Here is a 15,206-nt window from a genome sequence, read left to right on the forward strand (position 1 = left end):
TTATCAAAGCATAGGTACAACAAAGCTGTCATGGGTCATCGTGTCAGTTCAGAGATACTGAACAGAAATAGCCAGAGTATTGGGGTGAGAACACAGGTATTTCAGGGCATCCTTTCCAATGGCTGGCTAAATTCTACAGCTTCCCATTTCTTATACTTTGAGATAATTTACATAAAGGCAAAATGCATAATTTATTTTTAATGAAATTTTATAAAGACATTTAACAAAGAGAAAATACATAATTGATTATTATAAGAATCAGTAATATTTCTGAACATTTTTATTCCAACCTAAGCAGTTAGTAGGATGCCCCCCACAACACCATTATACTTATTTTTCTAAATAAAATAACTGTATTGATATTTTAAAATGGTAGCTGATAATACAGTCTTTTTCACTGCCCATGTTAATATTCTATTCAACTAGTTACCAACTTAGCATTTTTTTTTCTCTTTCTGGTCTCCAAACTTACACATTTTGGGGATATTACGAACTGTGAATGTATACCCACACAGACACACTCTCTCTTCTAAACATTTAGTGGGCGTTGCAGGTTTTAAATAAAATTTATTACAATCTTCATATAATTTACAGTTGAATGAATGTTCCAACTCTAAGACTTTTTATTTAGGATTATCACTATTTAGCCAAAAAAAAAAAAAAATCTAAATTGAAGATGGTGTTCAAATCTCTTAAAGTATTTTTTTCCTACAAAAATAAAAAAAATTAAACTTCTACATTTTTTTTCCGTGTACTGACTTTAGTTGACTTTTTCTCGTAAAGTAGTATCAAAACCTAAAATGACAGTGTATCTAATACCCTGATATGACAACGCTGTTTTTTGACAGTTACCTAATACTTACGTTAGGAATGGGTTTTCCCTACAATTAACGAAGTATCACACTTTATGAACCATGTTATTTATCATCATTATCATTTTCATAGCATCTTGCCACTTTGAAGGCTCCTTCTGTTTATGTTTTAACTCAGTCTCGATTATGGTTTCATTAGACGTATGGAGCACGGCACCACCTTGGAAAAGTAAAGCATCGTGACCAGACTTGAAAGTATTTGAACACCTTACTTCTTCAATTTATTTCAAAAAATTGTCAGGCACAGTATCTACCCATGTAGGCTCACATACATGGGAAATGCAGAAACTAGCATTGGAAGAGCCACAGGGAGGCATATAACTTGGCTCCCCCAGCTTTACACACAGCACATGTGAGATGAAGGAAACATCTATAGAAGTTCTGAGTGGCAGTTTGATCTCTGAGGGTTGTCTGTCAAAAACTAATGGGACAGGGCGGGTGCAATGGCTCAGCACTTTGGGAGGGCAATACCGGCAGATCACCTGAGGTGAGGAGTTCCAGACCAGCCTGGCCAACCTGGTGAAACCCCGTCTCTACTAAAAATACAAAAATTAGCCAGGCATGGTGGCGGGCACCTGTAATCCCAGCTACTCAGGAAGCTGAGGCAGGAGAATCACTTGAACCTAGGATGCAGAGGTTGCAGTGAGCCAAGATCATGCCATTGCACTCCAGCCTTGGCAATAGAGCAAGATTCCACTCCAGCCTTGGCAATAGAGCAAGATTCCATCAGAGAAAAAAAAAAAAAAAAAAAAAAAAAAAAAAAAGATTAGGATAGTAGTACTCCTTTGGCATTGATATTAACAACAGTAGTTGGGAGCAAGGGGTGAAGAGCTTGTTATATGTATTTTATGTATTTTAGTATTGCCTTTTTATTTTTTCAATCTTTGCTGGTAACATCAGCTCCTTCTCCTTTGGCTGACTCTTGTGATTTATAAGATGATTTACAAGGTCTATTCCCTAAGCTTGGCTGCAGTAAAGAAATTAACCCCATCTGAAAGGCAACAGGGACATGGCTTGACAATACCAAAAGTAAAAACCAGAAGCTCAAGAGGAAGCATCATTATATTACACTTTTTTCTTTTTCTTTGGGACAATTCCTCAAACACTTGAAATTGGTATCATTTCCCCCTAACAGTATAAGGTTGTTGTTATGCTGAGGCATCCTGTAAGATCGTCTCATATCTTTGTGTGGCCAGTGGACAGAGAAGTGCTGCAACCCAGTGGCACTGTTGGTATTCAGCCGGATTGGGAATTATCCATTGTGAGCCACCATAAAGAATAAAAGTTTCCTTAGAGGACATGTTGCATCATAGGACCATTATGCAAAATTTAAAATAAGACTGGGTGACATGCTGATATTTACTTAACAAACCCTGTGAGCCAAGCACAATGCTCCCTGCTTTGTATTACTAGTTCATTTATCTTCAACACAATTCTATCATGTACCAAGCGTTATGATCCCTGTTTTTTGATAAGGAAACTGAGGCCTCAGAAGGCCTTGTTATTTGCCCAAAGTCATTCACCTAGTAACAGAACTAGGACTTGATAATTCATCTGTTTGATTTCAAAGACAAGGCTCTACTCACCACACAAAAGAAGTTTTAAGGACCGTTCCATGCCCAATAACTGCATGAAGTCTTTTCAAATATTTAGTAAAATTCCTCTAATAAAGAAAAATTGTGTGTATATGTGTTTATATATATGTAAATACTATCTTATATACATTTAACGCATAAACATATATATTTTTTATATAAATCTTAATTTTAAGCAATATTTTAATTATTTTCTGTGAGGGAGGAGGCTAAAACCACAGGAAGCCAAGAGAAATAATCTAGAATTACTAAAAGGAACACTGAATCTCCACAAGAACGATGACCAGTTTTATTCTTTGGTGTCAATTTCAAATACTAAATCAAAAACATTTAACCTTTGCCTTTTAAAGTTAAATGAGAACCCGAGGATCTAAATCTGCACTGTGCAATATGATAACTACTAGCCAAATGTGGCTATTTAAATGGAAATTAAGATTAAATAAAATATTAAAAAATCAGTTCCTCAGTCTCGAGAGTGCTGATCTAAATGAAACTAAGGGCTAAGTGCTAATTTTACTGGGGATATCCCTCCTTAACTCTTTTCTTCTTGTCTAGTCTCTGCCCTCTTTCCTCCCTCTCACAACGGTGCACTTTGGAGGAAGATGAACTGCTTGTCATTTTCACATTATCTTTCATAGGATCCAGTGGGAAAGCTGTCCGTTTAGGTAAAAATGACAGCTGGCAAAACACAAACGGACCTTCTGACTCTGGGGTGAGGAGTAAGGTCCAGCCAATGGCATAATGTAGCAGGCATCATTTTAAAACTCACAACATTTCCGTGGTGACTTGAGTCTTGAGTGCTTCCAGATTATATTGGAAGAGAACGAGTTTTAAAAAGAGATGGCTGTTTGAAAAACATAACATCTAGATGGAAAGAACACAGCGTAGCGTGAAAAATAGATGAAGAAATGAACAAAGCAGTGAGCATTTACATCTATAGAATCCCCTTTTCTAAAGTGAAGAAACTGGAATACCTCTCTTCCTTACTATACCTGACCTTAGTTTTCTTTCATTACATATGTAAAGAATTATAGATACTTATTTTAGATCTACTATAAAAAAGATGGGTTATTATTATTCCCATTATGCACAAATGACTTATAAAAAAGTTTGCATTTTAAAAATGGGAAGTTGAGCAAGATGGCAATTTGGATTGTGAGGCCATGAAGCAGAAGTGGGATCATATAATGCTGTGCCCACTTTTAGCTCTTGCAAACGGTTTCAATGATAAAGGCGAATATCATTGACATCCATATTTTTAATAGCATTAATGATTTTCATAATCACAATAGTATTCCCTAACTCTAGCAAGTCTGTGGGATTATAGGAGTGGTTTGCCAAAGCCTATTTCATAGCTATTTAATAAGTGTTTACCCAAGGTAGATTGATTTATATTCTTCTTAAACATTGTACCATATATAAAAGAACACATCCGTAAACCAAAGTGACTATTTTGAAAAAGAAAACAAAAGCACAGGATAGAAAGGGTAAGAATTCTTTCTTTTTCTGTCACACATGGAATTGACATATATTAACACAAAATCATAGTAAGTAGCATTCTGGAAGAGAATTCTCTATCACTCAAGTTGCTATCATGCTGGAAACATTTTTATAGTGTATATATTCTATACATATTGTGTATCTATAGTGTGTGTCTGTATAGTGTGCGTACATACATATGTAGATAGGTACATAGACAGATGTATGCACATTGTTCAACTTCCTTGAGGCTATCATTGCATGCTTTTTTTCCTCTTTAGGCACAAGATTTTTAAATTTTGTAAAGAAAAATGTAGAATAATGCTGAATGCTTGCTCTTATTTGACTACATTATATAAAAATTATACTATAATCATAAAGAGAATTTGCCAAATAGAACTCAATATTTATTAGTGTAATAAATGCTGTATATAGTCCTTCAGTTTATTAGTCTGTATTTGTCAACATTCTAATCTGATTAACTTCTGTATTCTATTTCCAGGTACCACATATATTACCAGGAACCCTTTGAAAAGTCAGTACCATGTGAATAAATTCTAACACATTTTTCTAGACATAGTTTGAGGCAAAACTTTTGACAATTTGGTATATAAAGTAATGATTCATTGATATTTATCAATCTCTCTCCCTCTCTCTTTTCACTGAAATTTATACATTTTTTTGGTGGGGAATGGTGTCAGATAATCAGCGCTATGTTGGAAATATACAACATAACCCCTAATCAATCATTAGCTACTCCTTTGTTTCACTTCCTTAGCTTGGTCATGAATCTCTAACTCATTGAGTGTTAGACCAGCGACCTCCAAAACATTGCCTAAAGGTAGGCAAAAGGAGAGGTTAGAGCTCACAAGGGTTCTGTGCTTCTACTTTGTAAGTACTGCCCATTATTTTAGTACCTGCAGTTCCTTGGAATGGTGCGGCACCTGTAAAAGGTTAATGAGCATAGATACTTTCAGGCATAATGCAAATTACAGACACTACACAGACATTTCATCAAGAAACAGACAAGCAACATGCATGCTGCAGGCACACTACAGGTGGCAGATATTACTGCAGCTCCATCACTGGGATATGGTACAGATTATATATTTATACATATTAGTGAGATGTATATATTTGGAGAGATACCATTCATAAGTACTATTGAAAAAGAGAGAGAGAGAAAATTGTTTTTCAACAGGTTTTAGGTGCACCTATCTTAGCTTGTTTTGCAATCAGATATTTACACCATTCTTGTTGTGACAGATCATGAGAAATCTCTTCGACTTTATCAAATAAATCAAATAATGTAAGAAACAAGTTTCTTTAAAAAACGACAACAACCACTGTGATTCACTTCTATCCACAAAGTTTTGCATTCACAAATTCAGGCACCTTGGCTTCGCATAAAACATTTTTAATGCTAAAAATAAATTGTGGTCTAAATCATCTACAATAAATATTTTAAGTATATTTGAAGTCTCTGATCTGTTGAAAAGTAAGGTGAGGACTTTTGGATGAACTCTCAATTAAAAAAGAGAAATCAAGCTGTCAGTTTTTCTAAAAATCTTGAAAGATTTGCCTTCAAAATCACATTCATTATTCTATGAGAATCGTCAGGCATTAACGTACATGCATTAATACTACCATCATTGCAGAGGGCCCGCAGAGAAAGAGTTCTTCCATTCCCAGTTTCATTTAAAAAATAATCTCTTGTTATTTTTGTAACACTAAACACTAATACAGAAGTAATCAAATTAGCATTAGCAGTTCATGTTGCAAACTTCAATGTGTATTGCTACAACATCAAAGTAAAAATATTTGCATATCAAAAGTAAAAGAGGTGGGATTTAAATGGATTTAGTGTCTTAAACAAAACTAACTAGGCCTTGATGATAACTTAAATGATAAATAGTTCACAAATATAGAAATTGAATATATTTATATTTCTTTTTCAACAAACCCAAGGCCTGTGTACTAAATGCTAATGAAATATGAATATTAGAAAAAAATGGAATATGACAGTGCATATGGAAAATGTTGGGCTTCTCATAAACTGAGAATTCTGTTTAATTCATACTATAGTGTTTACAACTGTTTATAACTAAGAGTATGTAGGTGACAATTCTGTCTACCCATCTATCTAACTAACATATTACAATATTCTGAGTCTAATTATTCTCAGTAATTCATCATATAGAAAAATGTAATGGAGTTGATAGAGTTGCGGGCAGAAACATGCCAAAATAATGTGTTTTCTACAGTATGCATCCCTCATTTTTTATCACATGGTACTATCGTGCAGTTTCTATCTGCCTACCACAATGTCTAATGTTTTAATATTCCTTTCTCATATGGTGATTCGGATGGCCAAACTGAATAAAACACACAATTTTTATAAATGAGTATTTTTATGCAACTCATGTCTGTGTGCTTTCTAGGGAATAACATGTTTTTGCAGATGCAAATCTGGCCTTTAAAATAATTTATATTACTGCCTTAGCTCAGTCTCATCTTGACAGTGACCTGGTGAGTGACCACCATGTGCGGTACAATATCCTCCCTAGAAACTAAATATCCCTTAATATACTTATAGCGTTCTTTCCTCCTTGGTGCACACTCCTAAATTGCCCTAATAAGAAAAGCATTTCTTAGGTTTCATTAGTATGACTATGCACCAATATTTTATTTTGTTGTTTCACATTCCAACTAATATTTAAAAATATTCTTATGGTATTATTATGTCTCAAAATATTTCCAAAAATATATAAGAAATAAATGTATTCACATTTATTTTAATTCTATATAGGTACCTAGAAAAAAGAAAACTGATTTTTTTCAGAGATAAGTTCTCACTATGTTCCCCAGACTGGACTAGAACTTCTGGATTCAAGCGTTCCTCCTGCCTCAGCCATCTGAGAAGCTGAGAATACAGGGGAGAAAAATACTATTTTATAACTCATTTTCATGATTTAAAATTATGTAAAATAATTCAAGAATTACTAATGGCAAAACTTCCCAGAGATACTATGAATAATATCCATCTCATTTTATAGCTATTAAAGGAGGTTCATGGAGCCAACTTGACATCTGTACTTAGAAGCTTTTGAGGCAGTAGCTGGGTATCCTTTAAAAAAAGACATACTAGGAATGGGTAAATAAGAAAAAAAAAAAAAAGATTTTCAAGTAAAAACCTGGTATAAAATAGATATGAATTATTACTTTTTCCTAACCTTGTTATTAGGTGATCTGTAAATTAACTGCATGATATACTTGGATTAAGTTTTGTTTTTGTTGTTGTTTGTTTGATTTTAAGAAAACTTTGGAGTACTATAGAAGAATAATATGTATTAGCTTTCTTATCATAAAATCTTAAAGGAATGGACTAGAAAAAGGGCCAATTTCGGTTGGGCTTGGTGGCTCACACCTGTAATCCCAGCACTTTGGGAGGCCGAGGCGGGTGGATCACGAGGTCAGGAGATCAAGACCATCCTGGCTAACACGGTGAAACCCCGTCTCTACTAAAAATACAAAAAAAAAAAAATTAGCCGGGCATGGTGGCGTGGCGCCTGTAGTCCCAGCTACTCAGGAGGCTGAGGCAGGAGAATGGCGTGAACCGGGAGGCGGAGCTTGCAGTGAGCCGAGATCGCGCCACCGCACTCCAGGCTGGGCGAGAGAGCGAGACTCCGTCTCAAAAAAAAAAAAAAAAAAAAAAAAAAAAAAAGAAAAAGAAAAAGAAAAAGGGCCAATTTCTCTAATTTACGATCAATGAATACTGTGATTTCCATGTAGGTATAAAATGTCACAGTGTATTGTAGAATGTTATGCACAAAGATAAAGATATTTTCTTTTTTTCCTTTTTTTTATTTTTTTTATTTTTTTTGAGAGAGAGTCTCGCTCTGTCACCCAGACTGGAGTGCAGTGGTGTGATCTCTGCTCACTGCAAGCTCTGCCTCCCGGGTTCAAGCGATTCTTCTGCCTCGGCCACCCAAGTAGCTGGGACTACAGGCACCCACCACCATGCCCGGCTATTTTTTGTATTTTTAGTAGAGACGGGGTGTCACCATGTTGACCAAGATGGTCTCGATCTCTTGACCTCGTGATCCGCCCGCCTCAGCCTCCTGAAGTGCTGGGATTACAAGCGTGAGCCAGCATGCCTGGACGATAAAGACATTTTCAAATGGATTCTAATTATATTAGAACAGTTTTAAATTTCTGATAAGAAAAATCAAATTGTGCAAAGATCACCTTTGTCATTGTTCAGTCATTTATTCATAGTGATATTATAAGGTCATTAGACTTTTTTCTTGGTGGGAGGAGGTGAAACCAGGATTATCTACACATCTCTCACTGGTTTGACTTTTCAGATTTGCTACAATTTCTATATAATAGTGAATCATTTTATGCTCATGTAGAAATAGGTGGGTTTTTACCTTGCTTGTTTGTTGTTTTGCTTTTCTATGTGCGTTTAAGAAAGGCACTTATAGCTACAAAGCATCTTCATGGGAAATAATAATTCTATTCTCAGGAGAAAATAGACTAATTTTTTTTTTTTTTTTTTTTTTAAGACTAAAAATGACCTCTTGGGAAGAAAGGACAGATCTGAATATTAATGTAATCAGTAGTTATCATTTAACAGGCAAGGAAAAATCAATTGCAGGCCAAAAGAAACTGTAAGTTAGATATCTTCCTTCAATACTAGAAGGAAAATTTCAACTTTTAAAGAAGAATTCCGTACGTGGATTAATTTTTCTTGGGTCTAGAAAGAATTGAAAATACCCATCTCAAGTCTTTTAACTATTTCAGGTAAAAAAGATCCTACTTTTCAAGGTGATTCTTACAAAAGACTAAGCTTTGAATTTAAAAAGTCACAATAATTATGATAGTCTCGGGTATAACATGTCGTGGTGGTTACAGGGCCAGAGGATGGTAGTGCATTTATTTTGTTGTTATTGTTGTTCTTTTAAATATAAATAAACCAAAAGAGATAAAATGTAATGAAAAGACAATGGAATATTTAACATTATCTAGCTCAAACCCTTCTTTTTGCAGATTAACACTGCAGCCCCAAAAGACAATGGTTTACTCAGGGTCATACATCCTTCTGCAAAGCAAGGATGAAATCATAGGTTTAAAATTTCAAAAATTGAGAAATGTGCTTATTTCAAAGGTAAGATGAGTCAGTTGAAGGTAAATCAACTACGTATTGATGGGCATCTACTTTATGATAAGTGCTATGCTACATGCTTCATACAAATGTTTTCATTTCACTCTGTCACAGCTCAGGAGGTAAGAAATTTTGCTGATTTTTCAAACTCGAATACTTAAAGTCAAAAAGGTTAAATAAATTATCCAAGATCACAAAATTAGTAAGTTGACTGCATAGTCACCACTAAAACCCAAGTCATTCTCTTTCTTAAGCCATCTTCTTTCCATTTTACTGGATGTTAAAATATCTGAACTCAAGGCCTGTTCTATAATCAACCTAGCCTGGAATAATATTTGTTGAAAAAATGAAGGTAATAATCTATAATGCTTCCCATAAAGGAACCGAAATATAAATCTAATAAATAATTAGTAGATCTTCTGACTCCAAACAAAGACAAATGAAGTTTCTAAGCATGATGAAATACAAGGGCCGAGCATGGTGGCTCATGCCTGTAATCCCAGCACTTTGGGAGGCCAAAGTCGGGGGATCACTTTAGTTCACGAGTTCTAGACCAGCCTGGCCAACATGGTGAAACTCCATCTCTACTAAAAAGATGAAAATTAGCTGGGTGTGGTGGCAGGCACCTGTAATCCCAGCTACTTGGGAGGCTGAAGTAGGAAAATCACTTGAACCCAGGAGGTGGAGGTTGCAGTGAGCAGAGATCACGTCACTGCACTTCAGCCTGGGCGACAGAGCAAGACTCTGTCCAAAACAACAACAACAACAACAACAACAACAAAAAGATGAAATATAAAAGAGTGCACAAATGTCCCCTTCTTTTTTTTAATAGTATTACTATTCCAGCCTTTTGCCCCAGAAAACAAATGTAGCTAAAGTTTCAGGGACATTTCTCATTACACATGTTTATGGTCATATATGGCTGGCTTTCTTTCTCTAAAATAAACGTTTTATTTAATCTTCCTTTTGCCACATTCTACTGGAATTACCTTTATTGCCCATGGTCTCTTCTATATTTAACCAGAAATTTCATTGTCGTAGAAGTGGCAAATTGGCTGCCTTTAGAGGTGACTCACAAGGACACACAAATTTTTGGAATTACATATTGGCAGGCAATTTGCTCCTGCATACAATTCTAAACCTTAAGTTTTACTCTTTCTTTGGGGCACCAGTCATCTTACAGTAATGATCACATAATCACAGTCTTTAGAGTTAATTGTAAAGAACTATACTGTCAGTGAGTCCAACTTCCTTATGTTTATGTGTGAAGAAACTAAAGACCTGAGAAGTAAAATTGGCTGGGAGAAAACGTTCCCAAGGAACAGAAGATTCAAGACCAAATATAGGCTTCCTAATCCATTGCTCTTTCCATATGTTCTCACAATAAGCGTCAAACAAACACTCTGCTGACAAAGATTATCAAATATTTAAGGATAAGAAAGGAAGGCCAGGCCTTTATCCAAGAGTGCCACTTTGAAGTCTTTTCTGTTTCAGCAGTCTCTAGTTACGGGGCAAGATTTTATATGGAAACTAACCTTTGTGTGTGAACCCCTCCTCTGGGCTCACTTTTACCTCCCCCAAAGAATAGCAAGGCATTTTTTTTCTATTTTACATATTTTTATTAATTAGTATGTTTGAATTTGGAATGTGTTTTACTAATTTCCTTAATCCTGCAACTCTGTGAACATGAACACAGTTGTTTCTCAAAATCAATCAATCTTAGCACTAGGGATACTAATGTCAGATCAAGAGGTGTCAGTAAAAAGGTCTCAGAATTTACTACAGAGAAATGTGGAATGCTTTTTGTGAAATCCACACAAAGCCTTTCTTCTACTCAGTGGTGTGGAGCACTATGACAGTACCCAGTGAGTATCAACAGACAAATGGAAATATACTGTTACAATGCTATTATTAGTATTTATAACAGCTCTAGTGCTCTTGATAAATGAAGCCACATTAGTTAGTTTCAGGATCTTATTCTCACTTTGGCATATCCACTAGCACTTCTGAACATGCAATTAAAATATTTCAAAATGTCACTTATGTTTGTAGTATGCATTCTACAAGAAATGCATACTGATTATGGCCACTTGATTTGTACTAAGCCATATACTTTTAGAAACAAAAATGTGTTAACATTTTAGGGGTTAAGAAATCCCTCCAACACTATTTGAAATAAAGTTGGATGAAAAATAAAGCTATGAATGATCATACAAATGTATAAGTATGCTCTTTTTCTGAATTTGAAATAGCTCTTTTTCTTTGAAATTCCCTAAGTTAAAGTTAACTTTTTATTAAACAAATGGCAAAGTTGATTTGAAAGTTAGATGCTGACCCCTTCAGTGACTTTAAAACGAGCTAGTCCTCCACTCAAGTTTTTAGAGACTGATTTTCATCTTTGTCCAAATAATATCAGAAATCCTTTGGCTCATAGTAATTATAGTTTAAAATCAAATTGCTACTTTTTTCCCATTAAAAAGAAAACTAAATTTTAGATTAGATAGATGAAGATAAAAATACACTTATAGATGTAGACACAGATTTATATCTACTCATAAATGTGTATGTATGATTACTTAGATAATATTCTTTTCAAATGATTTGGCCAATGTAACTCCAATATGGTGTTAGGTGGAAGCAGTCAGAGACCAAAGTTAAGCTATGAAAGATGCCCTCTGCAGCTACCTACTTCCTTGATCCTAACAAAAGGCAGGTCAGGTGATGTCCAGACAAGAGTAGAGGCATGTTGTCAATTACTTACCTATATGATAAACTTGATTTTGCAGACAGATTATGTTATGTGGCTGTCAGAGCCCACCTGAAATTAATGTTTAATGCTTTAAAAAATGAAATATGTTTCTTTAAATTTTTAATTCTCTCTAAAATCAGTGTCACAGAAAATGCCTACATTCCTCCGCAACTCTGCAGTACTCTCTCTAGGTGCTATCAGAAGTAGATTTAAGTGTTCTTCCTGTTCTGGATATGTGAGGGAGAGTAGAAGAGATCACACCAGGGAAAGAGTGGATGCAGCTACTGTTAAATGTGGTGAGGTCAGTAAAGTAACTGGAAAAAAAAAAAAAAAAAAAAAAACCACACACACACACAAGTCTGATGTCCTTCATAATAGCATTTTATATATAATGCAGCAGGTCATATGTATTGCACAATGGGTTAAGAGTTGTTTTGCTAATTATTTTGAAAAGGAGGAAATATAAAAAGGGATTCCCAAATTAGGAGTCTGAGGGAGATGACAGCCCTGTTGGGAAGATCAAGCCAAACCTTGGTGACATGCTTGGATGGTACCACAATTCCACCTCCTATGGGAGAGAAAGTGGTGAAAGTTTTCTTGAGAAAATACAAATAGGGCATAAGTGTATGAGCCAGGAAAAGTGGGATAAGGAAGAGAAATAAGCAGAAACTGGGAGAGAAGTTGAAAGTGAGAGAACTGGTTGAAAATGCTTGTGAAGACTCCTCAAGGAGAGATTAACATGAAAGAGACAATGGGGCTAGAGAAAGCCTCCTCCTAATTTCTCTTTTTCTCTTCACACTCCCTTTTGCACACTGCTCCTGTATGATCCTCTCCTTTACAAAATTAATTGAAATTTTAAATCCACAATAATTATATATTTTTCATGTGCAAGATGCTTTGAAATACGTACACATAGTAGAATGGCTCGATTGAGATAATTAATCATATACATGATCCCATATACATTTTCCCACATAAAAAAATTATCGTGTTTTGTGTGGTAAGAACACTTTAAATCTTCTCTCTTAGTGATTTTCAAGCGCACAATACATTGTTATTAACTACGGTCATATCTATGGTACAACAGAACTCTTGAACTTCTTCCTCCTATCTGTTTACTTGCAATTCTCTTCTAACATAGAGTTCATGTACCAATAGAAATAGAACAGAGGCCACCAACAATGGTGAATGGCATTCTAAAGTGTAAAATATATGAACTCTGACTATCATTTTAGTGGGCAAAAAGTAAATGAGAGTAGCACTTTTTAAAAAAGAAAAATTCAGTGATATACAACAGAAAGCATTTTCATATCAGATTGACACTGGCATGAGAAGACTTCACATTAAGTAGGAAGGTTAAGGACAGTGAAAAATGAATCTTTTATTATTCTTGGAAGCTGTATTATAATACATAAACTGATATATTCTATTAATTTAAAAAGGATTCTTTGAAGAGCTTGTATTTTATTCGCTGGTAGAATATGAGCTTTTTATTGTCTAAAATTGATTTGATTTCTAATAAAATATTTGCTTCCACCTTGGGCTGTAAGGCACCAGATAGTTCAATGTGAGACGGTAATATGAAAAATCATGATATTTTTTCATGCAGCTCAAAGCTTCATGTGCTACCCATCAAATTCATTTCCTTTGTACCTAAATCTGTCATAAATCTTGGCATCCAAATATGAAATATGGTTGCCAACAATAATCTACTGTCAATAAACTTAATAAAGCCTTCAAGTGATACAACGCTTTCTGGTGGCTTTAAAATGCTTCACAAATAGATTATTGATCTTTATTGTTGATGATGACATTAATAATAATCTACAAATAATAAGGAAAGAAAGGAATGGGGGGAGTGTTAATTAGTCCCAAACACTGAAGCTCTATTTTTCTTTTAAACATTCATGATTGAAAATAAATAAATGGGCCAGGCGCGGTGACTCATGCCTGTAATCCCAGCACTTTTTGAGGCCAAGGCAGGTGGATCACGAGGTCAGGCGTTTGAGACCAACCTGGCCAACATGGTGAAACTTCCGTCTCTACTAAAAATGCAAAAATTAGCTGGGTGTGGTGGCATGCATCTGTAGTCGCAGCTACTTGGGAGGCTGAGGCAGGAGAATCACTTGAACCCAGGAGGCGGAGGTTGCAGTAGCTGAGATTGTGCCACTGCATTCCAGTCTGGGTGACAGAGCAAGACTCTGTCTCAAAAAAATAAAAATTACTAAATAAATAGCTAAAGAGATTCATAGGTAAATTCAAATTGTGATAGAAATTTCTATTTAGTCCATAGAAATTAATGAAAATTGATCCCACTTTTAAAAATTTAACAATTGTTTAAAAATTGGATAACCTTTAGAAAGACAGAAATAGTTTCAAATGTAGGTATTAGCGGGCTTTGATTTTTTTCCTCACTCAACAATGAATGAATCATATATATTTGAGTGGGTATGATACTCGATGTTTCTTTGCAAGACTTGTGTTTTATTCTCTTGAGGATCAATTGGAGAAAACACAATATGAACAATGGAGTTAGAAATAATTCTTAATGCTCATGTTCAGCTTCATTTTATGTCTGTCAGTATCCGTTGCCTAGACTAAATTTTGTTAATCACGGAAGGAAATCCCATGTTTTTCCCCAGTAGCTAAATATGTGCTTCATAAAAAAAAAAAAAAATCAAGAAACAGACAAAAAACAACTTATATTACTTGTACCATCTTAGTTTTGATAATGATGTAGCATATTTCAGATTATTATGACTTTAAATTATTAGTCTTATATTTAGAAAAATGTGTGTTTTGTTACCAGAAAGCTCCAGTGTAGTCATGTTGAATACTTTTATGCCTAATTGTTTTATGTGAGATTTGTAATATGTAAAGTGAATACTGACATTCTGTCTTAAAGCAAGAAGCATCTTAATCTTATATATAAAGCAACAAAGAAATCAGAAGGCTCCTCATTCCGTAAAACTGTTAACGTTGCTAGTCTAACAGTATAACAAAGGGAAAGCACCTAGGGTACAGGTGTTGAAACTGTTAAAAACGCTGTGACAAAAATTCTTTTTTATTGCTATGTCCCACCATAGTGTCGGGGTGGGGAATGGGATGCCACACTAGTGAAGAGGACAATAAACAATATCAGATAGCTGTGGACAAAAACTTGCTACTAGGTAATATTAAGCAGTGCATGGAATGTGCATTTACTATTGAAAAATCAGGTTCAATAAGAATTTATTCATTTTACACATGCTTGTGACCAGGTGGGAGAGATACAAAATAGTAATGATATAGTCCCTGACTTCAAAGCCTTTGAATTTAATTGGAAATCAAAACACATCTAAGTG

The 15,206-nt window shown here is 34.9% G+C and overlaps 1 protein-coding gene across 9 annotated transcripts in view; it reads right to left on the reverse strand.

The window, feature by feature from the left end:
• Nucleotides 1-15,206, reverse strand: part of PCDH7 (protocadherin 7) — a 427,914-nt gene that overhangs the window by 154,240 nt on the left and 258,468 nt on the right. Inside the window, exon 4 of one of the 9 annotated variants that reach the window (XM_050791302.1) lies at nucleotides 4,864-4,890. The exons of the other annotated variants lie outside the window; for them this stretch is intronic. Coding sequence (XP_050647259.1) covers nucleotides 4,864-4,890 — 27 coding nt within the window. The remainder of the gene's footprint in view (nucleotides 1-4,863; nucleotides 4,891-15,206) is intronic. 9 annotated transcript variants of the gene reach the window in all.

This window comes from Macaca thibetana, chromosome 5 (genome assembly GCF_024542745.1).
Source record: "Macaca thibetana thibetana isolate TM-01 chromosome 5, ASM2454274v1, whole genome shotgun sequence".
Lineage (NCBI taxonomy): Eukaryota > Metazoa > Chordata > Mammalia > Primates > Cercopithecidae > Macaca > Macaca thibetana.